This window comes from Orbicella faveolata, unplaced genomic scaffold (assembly GCF_042242905.1).
Source record: "Orbicella faveolata isolate gen_17 unplaced genomic scaffold, um_ofav_v1 contig_47, whole genome shotgun sequence".
NCBI lineage: Eukaryota > Metazoa > Cnidaria > Anthozoa > Scleractinia > Merulinidae > Orbicella > Orbicella faveolata.
In genome coordinates this window covers 25,022,652-25,044,640 of record NW_028301577.1, presented here as the reverse complement: position 1 = coordinate 25,044,640, position 21,989 = coordinate 25,022,652, and the positions used below count along the sequence as shown (strand labels likewise).

The following is a 21,989-nucleotide window of genomic DNA, read 5'->3' as shown; positions in this document are numbered from 1 at the left end:
AACTTTACCAGTTGTGAATCAGTTACCCTTTTTGAGTCGTTTTTCCGACAGAGATTTACGCATTGAGAATTATTTTAGGGGCTGAAAGCTCTGTACTTCGCCGGAGTGAGTCGCATTCTATAGAACTGACTCATTCGACAAGAATCTCCGGGATCAGTGAGCGTGATGTCTTGGCCATTTATTATTTATACTTAACTAGAATGTCCCTAGGTACTCAGCTGTTATATTCTACGGAATATATTTTTTAGTTGTGCGACCGTTCAAGATCGATGTTTTTTTCCTTAAAAGAAATACCATTCGCTACGGAATCAATGCTCGCCTGTCATTGAATGCGGCTTGTTCTTCGAAAGCTCTGGAAAAACTACGCAAGATATTTTGTACCATGAAAATGTTTCCTGAGATTTTCCTGGCAAAACACAGGCATGTAAGACGACAGCTTCAAGCGATACAAACATCGATGCTGCTAATTGTTGTAATTTTAAACGAAGGTAAGATATTTGTTTGTTGCAATTCTAATATTAACTAAAGTGCTTATTTATTGTATCAGATCTTGTCAAGACCCTTGTTTTGATGAGTTACGCTTAACTCAGCTACACATCCGTTGACTGAATTGGTTCAGTTTTCGCCAAGAATGTTTTTTTCTAAATGAAACACACCGTTTCTCAATAAAAGAATAAAATGATGATATATTTTCAGACATAAGATCGGGCAGATATGCGGAGACCCAAACGAAAATCAAAATACATTTGAAACTAACCATATGATCCATGAAACAGGTGTCTAATTAACAAATTGACCAAAAGAACGCCCTTGAAAATATGTTACCTGTTACTGCAAAAGTTGTCTTAAGGAAAGATAAACTGTAAATCTTTTATATTTCTTTGGTCTTCTTCGCTAAACGTGTTATAGTCCTGTGATTATATTACGTTTTACCACAACCGACATATCTAGTTGTTAACTAGACTGTTCAAAGGTAAACTTTTTAAAGTCTTCAATTTTCAATCGCCGTTTTTTCAATAGCGCTAGCACTGCTGTCTAACTACTGAACGCATGAGTAGCAGAATAGAGAGGTTTTGCAGAGTAGTCTATTGGTTAATCTGTAGCCTGCGCAGCAAACGTTTCCTTTTCTTTCCTTGGCGGAGAGTTTGAACAAGCGAGCGAGCAAACGGGCGAGCGAAGGAGCGCGCTTTGGGTACATGTATTTTTCGCACTCGCTCGCAGGTTTGTTCCCTTCGCGTGCATTTTTGGAAACGCCTGCGTAGCAGGCTAGTTAACCTGTAATTTTATCTTCTTTATAGTAAAATAAAAGACCAGAGGTTTTTAAAAATGTACGCCATTGCCTTTCGTGTTTTCCTTATTCTTCTCTTGTACTAAGGTATTAAGGAGTTTACTGTACACGGAGCCCCAACCGAGGGAAGGAGAAGGCTCTTCCAAACATCAGCCAGCCCAATCCCTCACCCTGATTCAAAGAGTCTGAAGAAATCAGCAACAGCAAATAGACTGAGTCATAGGTTTATTTGGATCAATGTTGGACGACCGACACACAGGGCGACTCCCCAGATACCTGAAGAGGAAGTAGGGGTGAAAAAATCTAGCACGGCAGAGAGGCCTGTTGAACGAAGGAGTAGCCTCGTTACAGCGCAAGATTCCATCGAAGCGATATTAAATTTCAAAACTCATCCAAACATGGAGGAGACGAGGGTTACTGAGGAAGGTAATCTGGTCTCAAGAGTTCTTCATGATCAGGAAAAGCTGAAGATATTATACGGCAAAGGTATATCAACGTCGAAAAAGTTTGTGATACCAGATTATGAAAGTGCGATGGTGTTTCGGCGAGATCAGACGTCGCGTAATCCCATACCACGCCCTCAAACGGATTCCTCTGAGGGTAAACGCGGCCTTGTGCTTCCAGGCGACACTACGAACATTTTGCGAAGAAAAACACTGTTATACTCCGAGCCATCATACAGACCCAGTGGGGGTACATCTACAGGGAAAGAGGTTCACACTGATCCTAGACAGTTAATTTCAATCTTAGGAGATCCGTTACCGTATAAAAGAAGTGACATTTCCTACCACGAGGCCTCTTCGACCAGGAGGAAAAAGGCGCATGGAAGTGCTAAACGTTGGGGAAATGAGAGCAGAGAGAGGCGCAAAAAAGGAGCTCACAGGGAGGAGCGTTTTATGGACTCAGAAAACTCAGGCCCGGATATACAAGACGTTGATGCATTAAATAACCGTGATTTAGACGAAGAATTGAGCAGAAGAGATCCAGGCGAACACAGCATGTTAGAGCATCTACTCGATGATTACTCGCCGTCGTTTGGAACCAGAGACGAGAAAATGGAGAAGGAATCTACAATAAAACAGATTGAGAAGCTAACTCAACAGAGCTCTGTTCTGTCCAAGGATTATGACTTCACGGGTCTGCCGTCTGAGTTTGCTAATATGGAGGTGTCTGAGGGTGAGTTGCCCTCCTACGAGCAGATCGGAGACACTGGATTAAACATTCGCAGATCGAAAGTTTCAAAGAATGCGCACAAGAAGCATGGACATAAGGTGGCGGTTTTGAGTTCAAAGAGACTTCGGGTTAAGACTGGGCGTGATTATAACGAAGCCTACTCATTCTCTCAACCCAGGCTACTGAAGACCAAACGGTCGTTGCCTTATCACCATCGTCATCATCATCATCATTATCATCACAGATGGCGGTCGCCATATCTTCATATAAGATCTCCCGAAATTTCCCCTTACAGCGACTATCCAGACGAACAGGAGCGGCAAGACTATGAAGATATGCCTAAGCTATCGAGTATTATGCAATTCCATAGGTTGCCCATGGCACAACGATGGCCAACATTTCCGATTTCACTGATGGCGGAGCGTTTTTTCCGTTTTCCTCGTTTACCAAAGATAAGTGAATTTTCACCAGAGCCTCTGGAAAGATTAGAACACTTACCACCACCCGCACCAATCCCACCGGCTATAATCGATCGAGAGAAAGCTGGTGATAGGGAGGCGGAGCCCGTGGATGAGTGGGCCCCATTTCCTGAGCCTATCCCTGAACCAGAGCCTCCTCCAATACCAGAGTTGCCCTTTATAAAAGAGATACCGCCCATTGCTGAGCCTCAGGAGCCAGCCCCTGAGAATTTAGACCCAAAGAAGACATTTGATACAGGAGAAAGCAATGGCGGAGTGAAGAAGAGTTCATCTCGATAATTTATCACAGCAAGCAAAATAATTCAAATGACCGTCGACATGATGGAAGAGAAAACGTTTCAAATCTCACTGGAACCTTTCAGGAACAGCCAAGATAGAGCATAAACTGATAGCGAATGTGATCTAGTTAAACTAGCACTTCAGCCATATAAAAACTACAAGATTTGCCGGACAATTTGTATGAAAACAGTCTACAATGTTTTTAAAACTGAGGTAGGATTACAAAAAAATCTGGTTTATGTAGCAAACATATCAATAAATGAATGTTTCATTTGTACAATTTTGTTTTTGCTTTTTGTAGCCTTGCCACTGTACATTGCTTTGGAAGACTTTTATGCCCTTCTGATTTTCTGAAACTCTAGTTCAAATGAATTACGAGAGCCCCACACACTACAAAACACTTCTTGTAATATATTTTTTTCGCAGTCTTCTTGCGTTTTGTTTTTTTAATTACTCTTCCCCACAGGGGTCTGTCTCTATTCCCAGGACTCCCAGAGTTATCTTGGCAACAAGATCCGGTTAAAATCTTTCTTTATTTTTTTTCCTCGCAGTACTACATGTACAACAGAAGACCAAAACTTCGTCTTAACATACACTTAAAAAATAATACTCAAAAGCCCCCAGACTGGGTGGGTTAAAATTGTGCTTAATTATTTGTTATGTACGTTTTTATCTTAGCCGTGTATCTGCACCGAATTATCGTTTTTCCCTTCGTAATAATTCTAAATGGACAACAACGTAACCACTATTATTTCTCTAAATGTCCAAAGATCTTCGGATAAAAATAGAGGCTTTGTTACCAGCAAAGAAGGAAAGTGTACTCCGTTGTGGTAACACAATCTAAATTTTACTACATTTCATCTATAGGACGATTAGCCTGCTTAAGTTTTATTTATACTAGTCACTCAGTAGCGTGAGCTACAACAGTAAAGCTTTTCATGTAATAGTCATTAGCCATTCATAATCGGATCGAAACTTCAGGTTGGACTTCTCAATTGCTCAAGCGGTTTTTATCTGGCGAGAGAAAAAAAAAGCCAAGCACATTTAATTACTTGATTTAGTTGACACCACAAATAATTTATGGGCACTTTCCATTCAACAGAAAATTACGGAACTTTCGAAACGAGGGTAAATGGTACGAAACATTCCTTGGGTTTTCATGCTGTCCCGTTGCCCCTCTGAAATTTCAGTCAGATCGGAACGGAAAGCGCCTTAATGTGAGCAAGTGTTTCTGTGTTGAGCATTGTTTCAAAGGAACACAGTTAATTACGTCTCAGTCGACGGCCTGCAGATGTACGGTTTCTGTTGTATTTATAGGATTGGGAAACCAAAACAGTACCACACAAGACTTCCAATGTCTACCCTTCTAATTTTACGCCATTGGTGGGCTTGCTCCAAGTTGATCATTTTGATTCCTCATGCCACGGTAGTATATAGTAACGCCATGCGCATGTAAAATCAGTCTCGCACGTGTTAAGGCAGAGTTGCGCGTATTATGCGAAGGGCTTCATCTACAAGAAATCGCTTTTTTCCTCTTCCAAGGAAATTTCAAACAATTAGTAAAATCAATACGACGAAATCCAAAGTTAATAATAAAGCTGGCGCATTCGCTGACGTGTTTTTAAATTGTTCCCAGTTTCCAGTCAGAACACACCAACATTTTAATTTCTCTGATACTTCCAGGTCTTGCGGGAGTGTCCCGGACTCTCTAGTTCCAGTCCACCCTCGTTTATATTTCTTTGGTAGCGTTTTCCCCACAATTTGACACCCTGGGACGAGGAATCTGACGGCGAAAAGAAACAATGCAAGACTCCGAACCCCAAAAAGGGAAAATTGCAAACTGTAAATAGAATTGTTGGGCGCACGGAGAACCTGTTCGTCTTCTGTTTCCAGATCGAACAGGAATTTGTTGGCTTTTATGACAGAAAACTGGAGAACCCAGAGAAAAACCCTTGACGCAAATAACCTGGGTGTCTTTGGAGGGAACTGAGGCAAGCGTTTTTTACCAATGGGCTACCCCTGGTCCCAGGGGGGAATACTTCCACTTCTCTATTGAAAGATTGGGGACGGTTGGGAACAAGCTTGCAGATTCCATCGAAGGCTTTCCGCTTGTATTTGTAAATACGCCTTCCAGGTTCGCGTTGACAAAAACCCAGAGCTAAATCCTACAGGCAAGTTATTTACCAGATTGTGTATCCAATCCTCGGCGAGACTCATCTAAGAAGGAAATCAACCACAACAAAGTCAGATACACCAGAACGGAAGTAATTATGTAGACAAACACACAAACAAACAAAGGATCAAAATCTTTTAACTAGAACTGGAAGACTTACAATTCCACAAGAAATCCATGATTTTGGTCGGAATCTTCACGCCCCTTTTCTGAGCTTCGTTCACTTCTAAAAAAATGATGAACGAAATAAAATTTGAACAAAAATAAAAAAGAAACTCCTTTGTTTCTTGCTATTTTCTGGCTTCTTAACGGCCGGAAACATCGGAAGTCGAGAAACAAGGAGAAAAGTGAGTTTTGTCCAGAAAAAAAAAAACTGTAATAGTTCTGTAGTTTGTGAAAGAAAATAACTGGATTTATTATATGGCTAGCTCCGTGAGTGGGCAAGATGAATCAAATCCTGCGCTGTGATTGGCTGCCCGAGCGGGCAAGATGGAGCCATCTTGTCCGCTCGGGACTACCCGCCGTGTCCCGCAAGAAAAACTTCCTCGAAAGCCACATAATAAATCCTGTACTGACCAAGCTTGTTCGGTCAAGATGGCTGGATATTGGCCTCGTTCTTTTTTTTGCGTGGTTATGGACCTCGACTCCGTCTCGGTCCATACATACGCAAAAATAAAAGAATATCCAGCCATCTTGACCTCACACTTGGTCAATAACCCATATATCTTACTTGATTTCAACTTCTCCGCTAACAGATCCATGAGATATCGCTTCCGCTTTTGTAGATCCGTCATCCCTGCGTTAAAAACCGTCATAGTCAACTTGGTGATACTTCCAGGGTCAAAATGGAAATTCTCCTCATTGATCCCTCTACATTTCCTTGCATGTTAGGTTTGAGAATTTGTTAGTACATCAAGCCCGGCTGTTGTTATACTGATTCCCATTCGTGTAGTCAAAATAAAGTGCCACGACGTCCCTCCCCTCCCACGACAAGATGATATTTCGTAGTTTGTTCCAGACCCTCAGATTCTTTAATCATCCATCATTACTCCTGTTCTGCTAGAGTTTGCGACTAAAATCTGTCTTTTTTAAAATAATTTAAAAGTTATTCAGCACGAGTCAAAAAGAAAAAACTGTTATTGCCTGGCTCATACCGGTTTTTCCGTGAATTAAGTCCTCGGTTTCCTTATCGTTCAACTGTTTGTGGACATCATTGTACAACCGAGCATCGGCATCTGCAATGAGCACATTTGATAAAGTCATTTTTAGCGATGCCCAAAATTGCCTTCAAATCAAACGCGACCACAAGATGATTGAAAACCACTCTGGGGGTGAAGAAAAGATAGTTAGGACTAGTGAAAATCCAGACGGATTACTTAGAGAATAGGACATTGAATTATTCAAGATACAACTTCTGCGACATAGATCTTCTAAGAAGGCATTACTTACGAGTCATTCCAATTCGTTTAATTAATGTTAGTTGAGAAAATTCAGTGATACATCAGGGGTATATTTCTCAGCTGAAGATCATGATCTCTGCTTCTAGCTATTAACTGTCTCAGGCTTGACAATGAATCGATACTGAATGAGGAAAAAAATGAAATAGTCTGAACCAATCATGAAACACGTTACCTGGTTGTGCTGGTGGAGGTAGCCTGGGTGGGACTTTCACAGGCTCGTTATCTGTTTTGAAGGAAAACTCTAATTTATTACGTCGGCTCGACAACCTGATTTCCTTTACTGTTGTCTGAAAACAAAAAACTTTCAAAGAAGGAACTTTCAAAGTGACATTTATTGACTGTTCACCTGGAAGCCATGTTCCTCTGGAAAGCGCCATGTGTTCCGCTCTAGTCATTTCTGAGGATAGAGAACAAGGAAAGATAAGTAAGGTCTTGAAGATGATTTCCAGTCCGTACCGTACTGCGCACTCTCGAGAGTCTGTTTGCGTTTTTTGTTTTTTTTTTTTTCATGTAAGACATCACAAAATGTAGATATTTCGTTGGCGCTGACCAAAAGACACGTGGGCTCTGGGAACGAAATTGCCATGTTTTAAACTAAGGCACGCATGCGCCGTAAAACCGGAACTCCTAAAATCTTGGAGCCTGGAAATTGATTATTCCAGAGCTCCGTGTCTTGGCGCTGACCAAAAGACACGTAGGTTCTGGGAAAGAGATTGCATCACAGAGTTATACAGAAACACTACTGGCTGCTAATGTGTGTGGGAGTGGCTCGTACCTCGAGCACATATTAAAGGGACACACTCAGCTGGTGCTCATGCGCATTAGGTGCCATTTCATAGCTAATTTGCATATCAGAGAGACGCGATCCATGTTGCTTTTAACCAAGTATGATAAAAATAATATCATAGGATGAGCAAAAGCAGACTCAAAAACAGGTTTCGCAGTAAACGACTGAAAATCAAGCAAAACACTGCGAAGATTGAAGCGGATTCCCAGATGTACTCGACGAGTATCTATGATTTCAGGTTGAGATGGACTTTTTTCAAAGTGAGAAAACTAGTGTCCAAGCCAGCGCGGTCCCGAAGCTGACTGTGTCCCTTTAAACATCTGAAAATGCATCTGAACAACTTTCCAAAGAAATCGTTATTACCTAAAAGCTCAGATTAAGGTCTTACCAGAAGGGACTCTTTTCAACGCTTCGATTGGGTCGCTATTGGGTAAAAATCCTCTTCGGTTCCAGGACGAAGAATCATCTGATAAAAAAATGAATAAATGCGAAAGAGTAAGGCAATCATAACACAACATGAGAATGTAATGTTAGTCTCTTTTTATTTATTCGTTCCGCATTGATAGCATTAATTTTCTCGAGGTCAAAAGCGATTTCTTTCCAGACTGAAGGACAGGCGGACAGGCGGACAGGCGGACAGGCGGACAGGCGGACAGGCGGACAGGCGGACAGGCGTTTTAACGGAGCAGAGCGTGGTACACCAACGCGAAGAGCGAGGGCGAGCGACGTGTACCCGAAAAAAAGAGAGGCCCGCGCTCCACATGTCGCGCTCGTCTCGTACTCCACGCGGTCTGCCGCGCACCGTACTCGTTGTTCTGCACCTCTATGCCACCCTTTCTGTGAGTTGCTTTCCAATTCATCGATTTTCACTGATTGGTCAGGCTGGGACGCTGGGTATAATCTGCGATCGCTCTCACTGAGAAAATCAGAAACGACTTTTTACTTACGTGGAGGATCATCATACGCTTTGCGATACATGTAGCTGCCTTCTGAAACCAAACATAAATGGAGACTGTAGTAAAACGGCCTTCAGTAAATTTTACAGGAGTTGAGATTGAAAGAGGGTGGGGTCTGTAGCAATGCTTTCTTTTGTTCGGAATGAACAGCCCAGAAAGGAGCCCAATTAAAAATTAGTGCTGTAGTACGAGAAAATAACTTTGCCTACCGTATGTTCTCCTAATAGGAGCTTCAGGGAAATCTGTTAAAAGACAAGACACAAGCCATCAATACGGTCACACATAGCCACCTTCCATTAAGCTCATCTTTGAGTCACACACGCAAGCGTAGCTGCCCGGCGGGAGGAGTCTAATGCGGAAGCGTCAAGAAAGCTCACCCCTTTTGCTCCGCATACGTGCGTCTACTCGCATGCTAAGTCCAAATATATATTCTAAGTGATCACGTGGTCTATAGGGAAGAATTGTACTGAGTGCGTTGGCGCTTTACTTACATGGTTTACGTTTAGACGGGAGGCCGTACTTGTAGTCGCCGCCTGCGATATTAAACATAAGACAAATTTATCATTCTCTATTTTCCAATTGCCAATAATTCACTTTGTTTGCCCCCCAAATTTGGTATAAACTATTGTTGCGAAATACTCTTGAGAATATGCAGATCTCCCAAGAGAATTTCACAACAATAGTTTATGCAAAATTTGGGGGGCAAACAGAGTGAATTATGGGCAATTGCAAAATAGAGAATTGAAAACCATTAACGTGCTGAATAACTTCAATCTGAAATCGTCGTACAAATCAGCCAACACATAACCAGCCAAAGCCATACTGCCTCTTGCTTACCGTATGTCCTTCTGGCGGGAGCCTCTGGGAAATAATCTATCACAAAAAAGATATTAGAAAGTTCAGCAAAATGCGCTCGCTCGCAAAATTACGTCTGCAGTCAATGCTAGTGCATTGCTATGTGGTGTCCTTCGTTAGCAATGTAAAAGGAAAATCCAGAGCGCCAACCGTAATAGTGTAATAAACCAATCACTGAAAGCAAAAAAAAAAACAGAGGAAGAAAGAAAGAAAGAAAGAAAGAAAGGAAGGAAGGAAGGAAGGAAGGAAGGAAGGAAGGAAGGAAAGAAGAAAGCACACCAGCGATGGAAAACAGGCAGCCGGCGGTAGTAGTGTGAGCATGCAATCAACGAAAAGCACACAGAATCATCAAAAAGGCCGGAGGGGTTATAAACCTGAGAAAAACGTAAACACATTTAAAGGAAAACCCGCTCTTACTAATGATCTTAGTCGCTAAAGGAAAACTAAAGAAGACACAAAGTACTTACGTGGTTTAGGGAGAGATGGGTAGCCGTACTTATAGTCATCAGAACCTGAGAAGAGAAGACAACTTTACATGTTGAGATGCCCGGAGCCAAACATCACATGATATTCGCAACTTTTGTCTATCGCAAATTTTCAATAAACCACTCTTTCGAAAGTTGGCATTGTTGATAAAATAATAATCAATCTTTTCAGTTTTTCTCACGCAGATCTGTTCTTGAAAATGTTACTTATTATATGGCTGTGTCTCACAAGGACTGGGAACTACCGAATTCACGAATTTGATTGGCTGAAATCGATATTGACCGCGGTCTAGATTTTCCTATCTAGACCGGCATCTAGACCGGTTTCATTTTGCGTTGAAAAAGTAGCAAACTCAAACACAAAAATGTTCACCGTTTTCTTTTATTTTCTTCTCAATCATTTATGGAAGTGCCAAAAAGCCTGATGACAACAAAAAAGTAAAGAGGACGAGCAAATTTCGGCAGGTTTAAGTTAAGCTCATCTCCGTTTGCAAGCAAAATGTCAGCAAACCAGTTATATTAAACGAATTAAAGTTTTCTTCTTAGCCATATAATAAACTTCTTATTAACCGAGCTAAGTCGGTCTGTATGGGAGAATCTTGACCGAGGTCAAGATTCTCCCATACAGACCTCCTGCTCGGTTAATAAGAGTCACATTAGATTCCGTTTACTTACGTAATTTAGGAAGTGACGGGAGCCGTGGATCCCTAGTTTCTGAAAATAGAACGATAAAGATTAGTTGGCAAAACCAATCAAGCCTTTGTTTTGTTCTTCGACAATTTAACCTCTGAAATAATTAGCTCTTACAAAATTTAAACACGAAGCAGAAACAGTTGAAATATTCAAGTTGAGGGCCAGGAAGTAAGGAAATTTAATGACAGTAATTACTTATGGCTTATTACTTTGTGAAAAATACTCACCCATAAGTCTTCTGTAGGCTCCAGTGTCCTTAAAACCTGCAACCGAATATCAACATTCCCGTACAGTTCAACATGCTAATTCAGTGATTTGAGTAGTTTAACGACAGGACACAGCACAGTAGGTTCTACACACGCTGTTAAAGCATAAAATGAAATATTCGGACTATCACTGGCTATTATCACTGCAAGGAGTTAATGAAAACAAGAAATAAACTCTTTAAAATTTCTTTTTGAATTGCGAGCGCGTGGTTGTTGTTTTGTTAAATATCGTTACGCTTGTATTTCATTCTCCGCTTGAAACTTGGCAACTGCGGAATTTTTATTGGGAGTCCAACAAGGGTACGTTAGACGAAAACTTAGAAGGTACCAAGTCATGACGCTAAGGTATCAAGTCATGTCGTCAAGGTGCCAGGTCACGTCGCCAAGGTACCAAGTCAGGTCGTCAAGGTGCCGGGTCATGTCGCCAAGGTACCAAGTCATGTCGTCAAGGTGCCAGGTCATGTCACTAAGATACCAAGTCACGTCGCTAAGCAACTTGCGTAACGTTAATCAACCGCTGGCTTACTGATCTTCTAACTAAAGAGCTCTTTATAACTTACTTAGTTTTGGGAGACCACGAGTAGACAAGTCGCCTTTAATATCTGATAAGTGAAAAAGACAGACAAGTCAATAGTCAATGAGGTGATCTGCTAACTTTAATCAGGGAATACGTTTCAGAAATGCTATGCGGAGCTTAGACCTTTAGAAATTGGAAGGGGCGGGAGGGAAAAGCCCTGGAAACGAGTTTGTAAGAACTGATGATGTAATAAACTGTAACTAACTGAGTCTAGAGAGTCAGATATCTTCCGTTCCAAGACATATCTTACCAGCGTCAGTAGTGTCACGGTAAGTAAGTTCCTCAGGAACTAGTGGTTTATAAAAAGAAAAAAAAGTTAAAAGCATTGATCTAAGATAGAAAATCCGTTAATTTAACAGCTTAGTTACACTCTAGAACTTCACAGAAGTTAATACAGAGTGTTATTGAGAGATATGACGAGCAATGATTAACAAGATGTATGAATTATTTAGCTGAATTCCGAATTCAAGTAGGTTTCGATTTCCAGCCATTTTGGGAGTCCGGTTGTAGTGTGCAGCAAGGAACGCGGGCTCACGAAACGGCTGGAAATTCAAGGCGTTGCCCGTAATAAAATGTTTAATTGTCCCAGTCTTACCTGGTTTGGCAGACTTTTTAGGAAGCATGGCTGCATCTGCAGAGGCTGTAAAACAAAACCTACTTAGAATAGTTTTTAAATTTTTTTAGTAGGCGTATTAAACTTTACTCTGTGACTTGTAGAAACGCGGATTTTATTGGGGGTATCAGTGCCGGTTATGCAAGTCAGAAAATACAACGAAAGTTGTTAGGTTAGCCGAGTTTCTGGCGTTCAAAGGCGTGGGATAGAAGAAAATGAGAAGTGCGAAGATGTAATTCTCGAAAGTTGTTTGTAGTCACCAGAGACTTGGTTGAGCATGGAAGCTTGGATTCGTGGAATATTTTGAAACAGCCACGCAAGCACCACAAATTTGAATTTCTTCTGACCTACATAAACAAGTCCAACCACCGCAGAGCCCTTAAAATAAACTAATGAAAGAAACCGGGAAAAAACAGCAAACTTACTGGGCTTTTACTGCTAAAAGTACGTTAAAATCCTGTTATTGACGAAGAAACTCTTACTATCTGTTGTTTTCTTCTCTGTTTCGGCTTCTGTCCTCTCAGTTTCATCTTTTTTTTGTTCAGTGTTTGTCACGCCTGAAAGGACGAGAATTCTATTAGTGCATTCGACTGGTTTGGAACAGTCAAGTAAAGCAAGTAACCTAGCAATTAACCGAGTGGAACTGAATGCAGGGAAACCTGGTACCCCATATTAAGCGGACACCCTCTTGAGTCCCTAGATTTTCCTCCCACATTTACTGTAAAATAAACCTGCATTCAGCAGACAGCTCTGTTAAGCGGACGCGGACACCAATATGAAGCCATTTTGTTGCACAAAACCTGCAATAAGCGGACACTTCAAGGCATTTTACCTCTAAAAGTTCAGCTGAGACTCCTTTAACATTGTTCAGCGATGTCGTATTAAAGCTAAGTGATTATTCCAGATTGATGCATTGACTGACTGGACATTGTGCCCATGAGCAGTGTTTGACCCCACACTGTGTTACAATGTGTTACAAAAGAGTTAATAATTAACTATTATTGCACAACATATTAGAACCTGTATTAAGCGGACACTAATCAGGGTCCCAAGGGTTCCGCTTAATACAGGTTTCACTGTACCATAAAGAGAAAGTCAAAACGGTTAATTTGTCTTACTCTTTTCAAGGGCCTCGAGTTTTTCTAAGGAGACTTCCCTTGCTTTATCTGTAAGTTCCTTGGGAGCCTCTGAAGAGATAATAAACAACTTGTAAACTTTGTGAAAATCTGTAGGTGACTAAAATGTTGAATTATGCTCAGTTATTTTCTCCGCCATTCATTGCCGAAGGCCGTTAATGAACGCTTAAAGATAAAAAAGGTTAAAGATCTAGATTAAGATACATATCTCGCCGTGGATGTTTTCTGCGATACCTTAATCGTTGACAATTCCTTTGAGCGAAAAATTATGTCAGCCTGTTTGCCCAAGAGCCCATTCCGGGGGGTAAGAGGGGGGGGGGGCGTTGGTTGTTAAATTGCAATAAGCGAATTAGGAATTAAGATTAATAAGAGAATTAAAAGTTACTGAAATAAAAGTTAAAGATATTTGTAATTTACCAGGCTGTGTGTTTTTTGAAGAATCCTCCTGGTCACTCGTCTTCTTTGTTTCTATGCAATGATGAAATGTGAATTAACAGTCTTCGGAAAAAAAATGTAATTGTGTCATTTGTTTACCCACGGAGCACCAAGGAGTTCACAAGAACTCGTTCAGAAATGTCCGTGCATTCCAGGATCGCATTGGAATTTGGAAATGTTGGTTTTTGAGGAGAGGGGAAAACCGGAGTACCCGGAGAAAAACCTCCCGGAAGAGAGTGGAGGACCAACAACAAACTCAACCCACATACGGGAATCGAATCCGGGACACATTGGTGGAAGGAGAGCGCTCTCGCCACTGCGCCATCCCTGCTCCCCTGAAAAGAACCGCGAATGAACGTTTTGAGAGGAAAAACAGGTATTTATCAAAACCCATAACATTGCATTTAACTTCTCTGGTATTGCATCTGGAGAGCAACGCATTTCATAACACCGTTGAGGGTGTTTTTCAAAAAATGCTTATAGTGTAGCATGTAAATATATTACATAGTCAAAATATATCAATAAAACAGAAACCAAACAGAAACAGAGACAAATTACACGACGCGCGGTATGAATCAAGTTTTGCGGCCTTTTCCAACAAAAAATGGGGTTTTGTATATACCGTTTGTCAGCTGTTGATGAACTTGCCGTTGTCGAGAGGTTTCTTTTGGAAGTTGAGAACGCGCTTTGGTGGCCGTTACCGTTGTAGAGGGGTTTAAATAAGAGTAAATGTACGGACCGTCCACAAGGACAAAAAAAAGTAGCCGTTGTACAGAGGTGGCTGGTGTGGTGGAGAGGAGGCCGTTAGTGGAGGTTCGACTGTATGCATGTTTGTTGTGATCATAGACGTTGGACTTACCTGAAGAATCACTTTCCTGGGCAGTCAATTGTTCAAGTTCTGAAAAGAGAATTACAATATTTATAATACGTCCAATGCCTTCGAGTGGCTGTTTCTATTTTCTCGGGTTTTAGGTATATATCTTACTTTTTTATTATTATTTATTTGTTTACCCTGCCCTTCCTCTGACTATGCCAAACATACATATCAACATATACGTTTCTACTTGGAAATATCATTACTCGTTCAAGCGATCAGTTTACTCCTTTACAGTGTATGGTGCTTTGTAGGAGGCAGAGTAAGACGAAACTGAGCAGAAGAACGAAAGAATAGGGGAGCAATATCAGAGCAGAGGTCACGAATCGTTTTCGGCGTCCAGTAGAGTGAAAATATTTCAGTCTCGGTTTCCATTGACAATGGTATTGTCCTTGATGTTCTTGGGTGCAAGAATCAGAAAAGGCAGATTAATATGTGCACAAATCGAGTTGCGAAAGCCGAATTAGAAACGAGAAAAATGTCCCCGACACTCAAAACAAAAGCGCGAAGTCCGAAGAAGAGACAGACTGAAGAACTAAAGCACGGAAAAACGGAGAGCTGAATTTTCTTTGTCGTCTTTTTCCCTTCGCTATACAGAGATCTACACAAAATAGCTCAAAAGCAATAAGTCTAATTTTGCCTATCATTTGGTCTACATCCCCTCTGCCCGAGACAAAAACCGGTTTATTAAAACTATGAACATATACGAAGAGTTTCTGGTGAAAATGCTTTCACTATATATTTTAGGGAGAAGCAACTCGAGGAATGAGACGAGATCACTAGCTCCGTGACGCGTGTGTGCTACATCTATTTTGGCGCGTATTAAAATTTTTCAGATTAAGCGAATTAATTTGGCGATAACTGAAAATCGTTTTAGGTTGTGTTTTATTACATCGCTCCGAAGCATTCTCACGTCCAAGGATAATCGGTTGACCCGAAGGAGCTACGTCACGATTTGCGCATCTTGAAAAGTGTAGGCTAAATCTGTTAAGATTGTCGTTTGCAATCTGTGTACTGTTTGTTCCTTTATGGCTTATTATTATCTCTTTGGTGTTTTCCTACATGATCTTAGTAAACTGCTATTTTCAGGTTTCCCTCAATTTGAAGTTGATTTTGTACGTGGCGAAAACAACTTAAAGGCTCCTTTAAGACCTAGGAAAGAACTTCACACCTCGAAAAAACGCAACTATAGCAATCACTTCAAAAAAATATTTGCTGTACAGTTATTTAAATTTTTTTAAAGGGCTAGACAACTAGTCGCACAACTACTTTAATAATTCCAGAAACTGCCGAGACAAACAAAACTCCATTTAAACATTTGGAATATGTTTGTGTTTGTAGGTATTTGGTTCAAGACACCTAAAGCTCTTTACTGCCAGGTTTTTGACGTCAGAATAAATATTTACTTGAGTAATGTCCACGCCTCTGCGACTAAAACTTTGCGTACATTGCGGTGAGCATAGTTTTCATAAAGAAACCAAAATTATTCTCCATTTAAGCTGAGAGACAGATTAAAGGTATTTTACAGACTCCAGAAATATGTGCCGCGCCTTCTCCCGCGAGCCTATCACTATCAAGGGGCTGGGCGCCAGACGCTGTAATAGTATCCCGCGTCCCTCGCAAAAAGTCAAAAGGTGACATAAGCGGACAACAACATATCTAGCGAATATGATACAACAGAAGAATGAACGAAAAAACATTTAGGCGTCCTGTAGATTTACTCCGTTTGAAGTACAGATCTTCGTTAAATAACGACTTGCTTAAAATGTTTGCTGCACATTCATGGAGAAACTAAATCCCCTTCCACAGCATTTCAAATTATAAAAGCCACGACTATGTCTTCTGCAGTATAGTCGACTATAATAATACTGTATAGTATAACTCAACGGTCGGATTGTGCTAGCGGGACCCTTCGAGTCTTGCCAGCTAACCCGACCCAACATTGCTTTTAATATATCCTTAAAAACAAAGCCTTCTGTTTTTCCCGCCTGGTTATAAAATCGTTAAAGTTTGGGCTATAATAAATGTAAAAGGCGGGTGCTTACTTGTATGATCGGAATGAATCGTTTTAAAATGAAATTATTTCATTGCAGCACGTACTCAATCCCGCCAATACACAGAAAATCAAGAGAAAAGAGACGTTGGCAAAGTCACAGTGAAGACATTGTTGAGCAGAATTTTAGACCCACATCTTGATAACAAAACCGGTGTACACAAGAGAAGATTAAGCTTTTGTATTGCTCTGTTTTACAGCTCGACTTACCTTTTTCTACCTCTTCTAAGCTGAGCTCTGGGCTTGGGCGCGCAGAAACCAACGCTAACAGCAACATGAAAATAAATCGACTCCACAACATTTTGAGCAGTGAGGTATGAAAGATCAAAGTTAACTCTTGGCGCCTCTCTCACGGCGCGCGACAATACTCGATCTTATGCAGACCGACGCGATGGAAGCGTGCTTTATATAAATTTCGTTCAACGGTTTGCGCGGTTCATTTGATTGAGCCGAGACTGACCAATCACAGCTTTTCTTGATGTACCGGTATCCTGTTCAACATCATAATCACGATTATGAACCAATGACATGAGATGACACTGACGACTTTTCAAAATTATGTCAGTTACAAATTAATTTATTACATTAGTCTATTTACGAACGTGCAAAGGTGATCTGATTGATCTTGATTGCTTCAATATATAAAGTAAATGTTAGCGCTTCTGGGGTGAAAGGAACGACAAGCAAAGAACGGAGCGTAGAAAAGAAAATATCGCAGTAATATTTAACAACCCGTCGTAGCCGGCGGGATTTTGTTCGCGAGTGCTTTTACGCACGAAATTCCGTCATCCGCGCCCCAATTTTCAATAAGAAGCATCCCCTCCCCAGCACCACATTTGAAGGTGACATTCAACAACAGTTTTATTGATAGATGTATTTTCATTTATAGACGACATGGACGATATTAGACATATTACCTAATCAATAAAATTAATAAGGAGACAGTAAAGATTACATGGAACTTTTTCCAGGCGTTCGGTCAGTTTAGAGGTGGGGCCGGGGCGGGGATAGCACCAAAATTGGAGGGAATAGAAGGGAGGGGCTGCTGCACGACATCGTGCACGGGGAATCATTTGGGTACCAAAGCAAGGCAAGCAGGCGTTCACAGGGAACGCAACGGAGAGGGGGAAACTAGATCAAAGCGCGAAGCACGATCGAAGGGAGAGGGAAGGGAACGCCTGCAAACACGCCATTATTTTTGCGATGGCGCTTTTGTAAATTTGTAAGAGGTAGAGATTACATGAATACTGGTTTACTTTTAAAACTATATATCATAGTCTCCTTCGCAGCCGTTTTTGGGGCTGTCATGCAACGCTACTTCTCATGTAATCTCTACCTCTTACAAATTTACAAGCGGATTTCCTACCATTTCTTTTCACATTGTAGTCTTGACAATTCCACGTTTATAGGAAAGAAAAAAGCTGGATAGTTGTATGTGTTCCCATTGTTGCAATTGTTGTTGTTGTTACATTTGAATGGGAGAGACCTTCCAGCTGATGGAGTTCAGATTAAGCTCTATTAGCTAAAGAGCGGGCGTAACTCAGCTTTTCCTCAATAATGTTTCCCGTCATTTTATTTAATCGCATTTATGCCATTCTAGTTACATGTGATAAGTATGCTGCGTTGTAAAAACCGAGAAATACAAGTTATAGGACTGACTGAATGTTAATGTGCGTCGTTTGGCTCGTTTCATAAAATGGTGCTTTTTATCACGGAAGTACTCCGAGAACCTTTAATTCCGGGGAGGGGTCGCCGCTAAGAGCCACAACATTTTGTAAAAAAAAAAAAACCTGACTGATTATGTAAATTCACCGAACGAATCTCGTATGGCACAAAGAGTCAGATTGAGTTTTTCTTTTTCTTTATAGTGGTATTCAGCTGTTCCATCGTACATGTCTTTAGGCCTTTGTCTGTATATGTATAAACTGCCTTACCACAGCGAGTATAGCTCTCATGAGGCTGAAGTCGATTTCAAATCGTAATAAGCAATTCCGAAAAAGGTTCGAAAAGTGATGTGTTTTAACTCGAAATAAGAAAATAAAGCAAAAAGAACAGGACGACCCGTCCAGACATGATTCTTTTTTTAACTTTTTCGCCCCCCCCCCCCCCCCCCACCCCCTCCCCACAAAAAAAAAAAGAAAAAGAAAAGAAAAGAAAGAAAAGGAACGCTTGATCGCAGGTTAGTGCACGGCTGCCTATTTGCACACTAACTGTAACATGCTTCAAAAAGTCGTGTTGCTTGTGACAAAAGTCCTCGAGTAGCAGACGCTCGTGCGGATCAGGGATCCCTGAATAGTTTTGTGTGACACAGTTCGGATTTCCGACTCTAAAACATGCTTAGAATTTGTATATTCATACCATTACGTCGGAAAGTAACAACACTTGAGTCAGTTGATCATATTGTGTCTTGAGAATTAAAAGATCAGTCTTGCCGCGAGCCATAGATTTTTACTGTTTTGTTTGTCTAGAAGATTTAATACTGTATGTATAGACGGCTGACGACCGTTCAGTAAAATACGGCTTGGAAACTTAACATTTTTCTTGGCAAAATAGTGAAATGCCTGTACACAAATACCTTCAGGTATTCTAAGGTAGAATTTAGAAAACAGCAAATGTAGATTGTATTCGAGAGAAGCAATCGAAACCGCTAAAAAAAATATCCGGTTGACCGTTTTTTATCTATAACTGAGGAAGAGGTTTTACATCTTATGATGAGCTGTTGCGAAGGAAGTTGTTCAAAATTGTTGCCGCCGGATTTCGGCTTTCAGATACGACATTATTTCCAAGAAAATAACAGTTTGACCAATACAAGGGAATGTAAGGGCTTACGACTATCCCCAGATTGTTGACATCACAAGAAAGCATCGAAAAGCTGACAAACTGATTACATTATTTTCGGCTCAGGACTGTTTGCAGATCTCTGTGAAAATGTGCTTCGAATAAGCTTGTTGAGTTTTAGGAACAAGTAAATAACAATCAATACAAAGATTTGCTGCCTGAGAAAATCTTCTCCGGATCCCATGCACCATGACCACTGTTTTATGTTTGTATGTTCAGTTTAGTAAAGAATGCAATACTTGTTTTTTCTCCAGTCACAACCTCAGTGGTCTGTATGTCATGACCAGAGCATTCTTCAGCATAACCGATTTCCCGCGGAAAGTCAGAAATAGGTAGGATGTTCAGTTTCGATTCGAAAACAATCTATGACAAAAGTTATAACCCGTGCTACTAGAAAGAATGTACATATAGATAGATGAAAACAAACGAGTGATGTATTGAAAAGTACGTAGTAAAGTAATAAACTAAAAAGGATTTTAAGTTTGAACTGGAATGGAGACTCACGTCTAGGTATAGAATTCCGCGGTCAGAACGAAGGGAACTATAAAACAGGCTGATCGGATCGATGGCTACAAAAACAACAACAAAAATCAAATTAAAATATTTAGAGCGGAAGCCACGTCAGCCTTAGCTGGTTTTCACGCGGGTCCCCTATCATGCTCGCATTGGAATTTGGAGATGTTGCTAACATATAGGCATGCTATTTTTGTAAATCAGCAGGATCCCACAGACTTCAATTCTTCAATTCCATTCTGACTGTTTCGCAGTTTTAAAACTCAATAACCGCCCATACAAAGAGATTTATAATTATTATTTGTATACTTACGTCCTATTGACTAAACCTCTTAATCTTACAGGTGGTAATCTAAATTACACCGAAACAATCGACTGGAGTCTCCTGTCTGTGAGAGGATTTTTTTCCCGAATTGGAAAATGTTTCAGCAAATTCTTCAGATACTTGTGACTGTTAAAAAAAGTGAGCTTATACTTTCAGTTATAAAGTTTGTCTTTGCCTGATCTGCCTACAGGAGGAAATGTTCCTCATACCCCTCCATTGCCTCTGTTTCGCCCCTTTCCCCTCGAATAACGGCACCTTTTAAACTAGACTTAATGGTTTTTTTTTTGGGGGGGGGGGGGGGAGTGGGGGAGATGTTGCCGTACGATGAGTGAACTGAGGAAAACCCTGAGTCCTGCTTATGTTAGGAATTCTGTTCAAATATTAGAGTTTCAACCAGTTTGTATAAAATCCGATTTCATCGGTATAGATTTTTAGACAAAAAGAGGGGAAGAGAACTAAAGAAAAAGGGGGCCTATTATCTGCGTTGAGCTATAGCATTTCACAGTTCCTTGCAAAGCTTCTTTGCATGACTTGCGGAACTATGTCGTGTTGAAGTGGATACTGGGCTCTAGAAAACATCGATGGGTAGTTTACGGTTCATGGCGGAATAGTTTTATCGTTCCAAAAACAGCTGGATTTGGAATTTTACAATAACTGTCTAATTTCTCGCGCGCTGATTGGCTCATTTTTTCATCAATAGGAGTTCAGACGGATAAAATTTTAACTTATGCAAGCTTTCAAGTTCAACTTTCAGCTGTCAAACTGTTAACTTTTTAACCAATGTGATTTTATTGACTTTTTTAAGTAGCCAATCAAAAAGCGAGAAAATCTATTGACAATGTTCGCTTTGAATAAAATTCACTTATCTGTGTTGACGGCAAGTTTACGGTGTCTTTTCCCCTCATTTATTCCCGGCATTTGACCATTTTGCGGTCTTGTTATTGTAAAAAAAAAAAAGCAAATTGATTTTTATGCGTCTGTCCTGTTATTGCGCCTACGGCTCGTGGTTCCACTGCCACTTTGACAATGTTATGACGCAATTTATTATCAATAAGAGGACAGACGCGTAAAAAACTGACGTCAATTTGTTAATTTGCCATTGTTTATTCCATTCATAACTAAACAATTATCTGTGAGAAAATGAACAATAAGAGTAATTGCAATATTATAAGACTGCGTTTAAAAAGGCGACCAATTAACCTTTATGAGGAATAATATAAGAAGTCATACAAAAATTAGCTAGGAAATCTCAAAAGGGGAAATGTATATCGTTGTTTGAAATTGAAGAAGTCGGCATTAAAAGGATTTGAGTTGAAATTACAACACTTTGCGATCCAGTCACGCTTCAGTGGGTTTTAAAAAAACCTGGTAAATTTTCTAATTTTCAAATTGCCGTAAAATCTTTCCCTTGCGGCTGATTACCTTGAAATTTCCCCTAAAAGATATTTTTGAACGCTCTTTATATATTACTCACTGTAACATAGCAACCATTTCTGTTTGAAGAAAATCGATTTAGATGGCAAAGCATTCTCACCTCGGGTGATTCAAATCTTTATAAAAGTTGTGTAACATTGACCTGAACACTGGAATACCCTCTTTCCATCTCTGGAAACCATATAGCTCTACCTAAAAGTGTTTTTTTTTTTTTTTTTTTTTTTTGCGATAAATGGTCACGTGACCAGTTGTTGCAAAAGGCCTGTTCACGGCTGAGCAAGCATAACATATATCAAA

The 21,989-nt window shown here is 40.4% G+C and overlaps 2 protein-coding genes across 7 annotated transcripts; one reads left to right on the top strand and one right to left on the bottom strand.

The window, feature by feature from the left end:
• Positions 1 to 202: 202 nt before the first annotated feature.
• On the top strand, positions 203 to 3,499 carry LOC110051869 (uncharacterized). The gene is made up of 2 exons (XM_020757950.2): positions 203 to 488; positions 1,376 to 3,499. Exons 1-2 carry the CDS (start codon positions 383 to 385, stop codon positions 3,217 to 3,219), a joined length of 1,950 nt encoding a protein of 649 aa, XP_020613609.2. The 5' UTR covers positions 203 to 382; the 3' UTR covers positions 3,220 to 3,499.
• A 234-nt stretch (positions 3,500 to 3,733) lies between these two features.
• Positions 3,734 to 17,011, bottom strand: LOC110052068 (uncharacterized). 6 transcript variants are annotated; one of them, XM_089279713.1, is made up of 23 exons: positions 16,793 to 17,011; positions 14,515 to 14,553; positions 13,638 to 13,688; positions 13,203 to 13,271; positions 12,567 to 12,641; positions 12,067 to 12,111; positions 11,722 to 11,760; positions 11,455 to 11,496; positions 10,856 to 10,891; positions 10,611 to 10,649; positions 9,918 to 9,962; positions 9,433 to 9,468; positions 9,087 to 9,128; positions 8,805 to 8,837; positions 8,587 to 8,628; positions 8,028 to 8,105; positions 7,199 to 7,249; positions 7,025 to 7,075; positions 6,547 to 6,627; positions 6,123 to 6,188; positions 5,553 to 5,618; positions 5,404 to 5,436; positions 3,734 to 4,233 (listed from the first exon to the last, which is right to left on the bottom strand). In XM_089279713.1, the coding sequence occupies exons 1-23, from the start codon at positions 16,881 to 16,883 to the stop codon at positions 4,211 to 4,213; spliced, it is 1,173 nt and encodes a 390-aa protein (XP_089135839.1). In that variant the 5' UTR covers positions 16,884 to 17,011; the 3' UTR covers positions 3,734 to 4,210. The 6 variants fall into 6 exon arrangements, with proteins under 6 accessions (XP_089135839.1, XP_089135840.1, XP_089135842.1 ...); XM_089279714.1 differs by having other exon boundaries at positions 8,587 to 8,625; XM_089279716.1 differs by lacking the exon at positions 9,087 to 9,128.
• Between the last annotated feature and the right edge of the window lie 4,978 nt (positions 17,012 to 21,989).

Bases quoted from the DNA above. Each gene is read 5' to 3' on its own strand.
- LOC110051869 (XM_020757950.2), top strand. From the start codon at position 383: ATGAAAATGTTTCCTGAGATTTTCCTGGCAAAACACAGGCATGTAAGA. The intron at 489-1,375 runs GTAAGATATTTG...TCTTGTACTAAG, and splicing joins TGTTGTAATTTTAAACGAAG to GTATTAAGGAGTTTACTGTA.
- LOC110052068 (XM_089279713.1), bottom strand. From the start codon at position 16,883: ATGTTGTGGAGTCGATTTATTTTCATGTTGCTGTTAGCGTTGGTTTCT. The intron at 13,689-14,514 runs GTAAGTCCAACG...ATCATTGCATAG, and splicing joins CCAGGAAAGTGATTCTTCAG to AAACAAAGAAGACGAGTGAC. The intron at 10,892-11,454 runs GTAAGTTATAAA...ATTCGGTTGCAG, and splicing joins TCGTGGTCTCCCAAAACTAA to GTTTTAAGGACACTGGAGCC.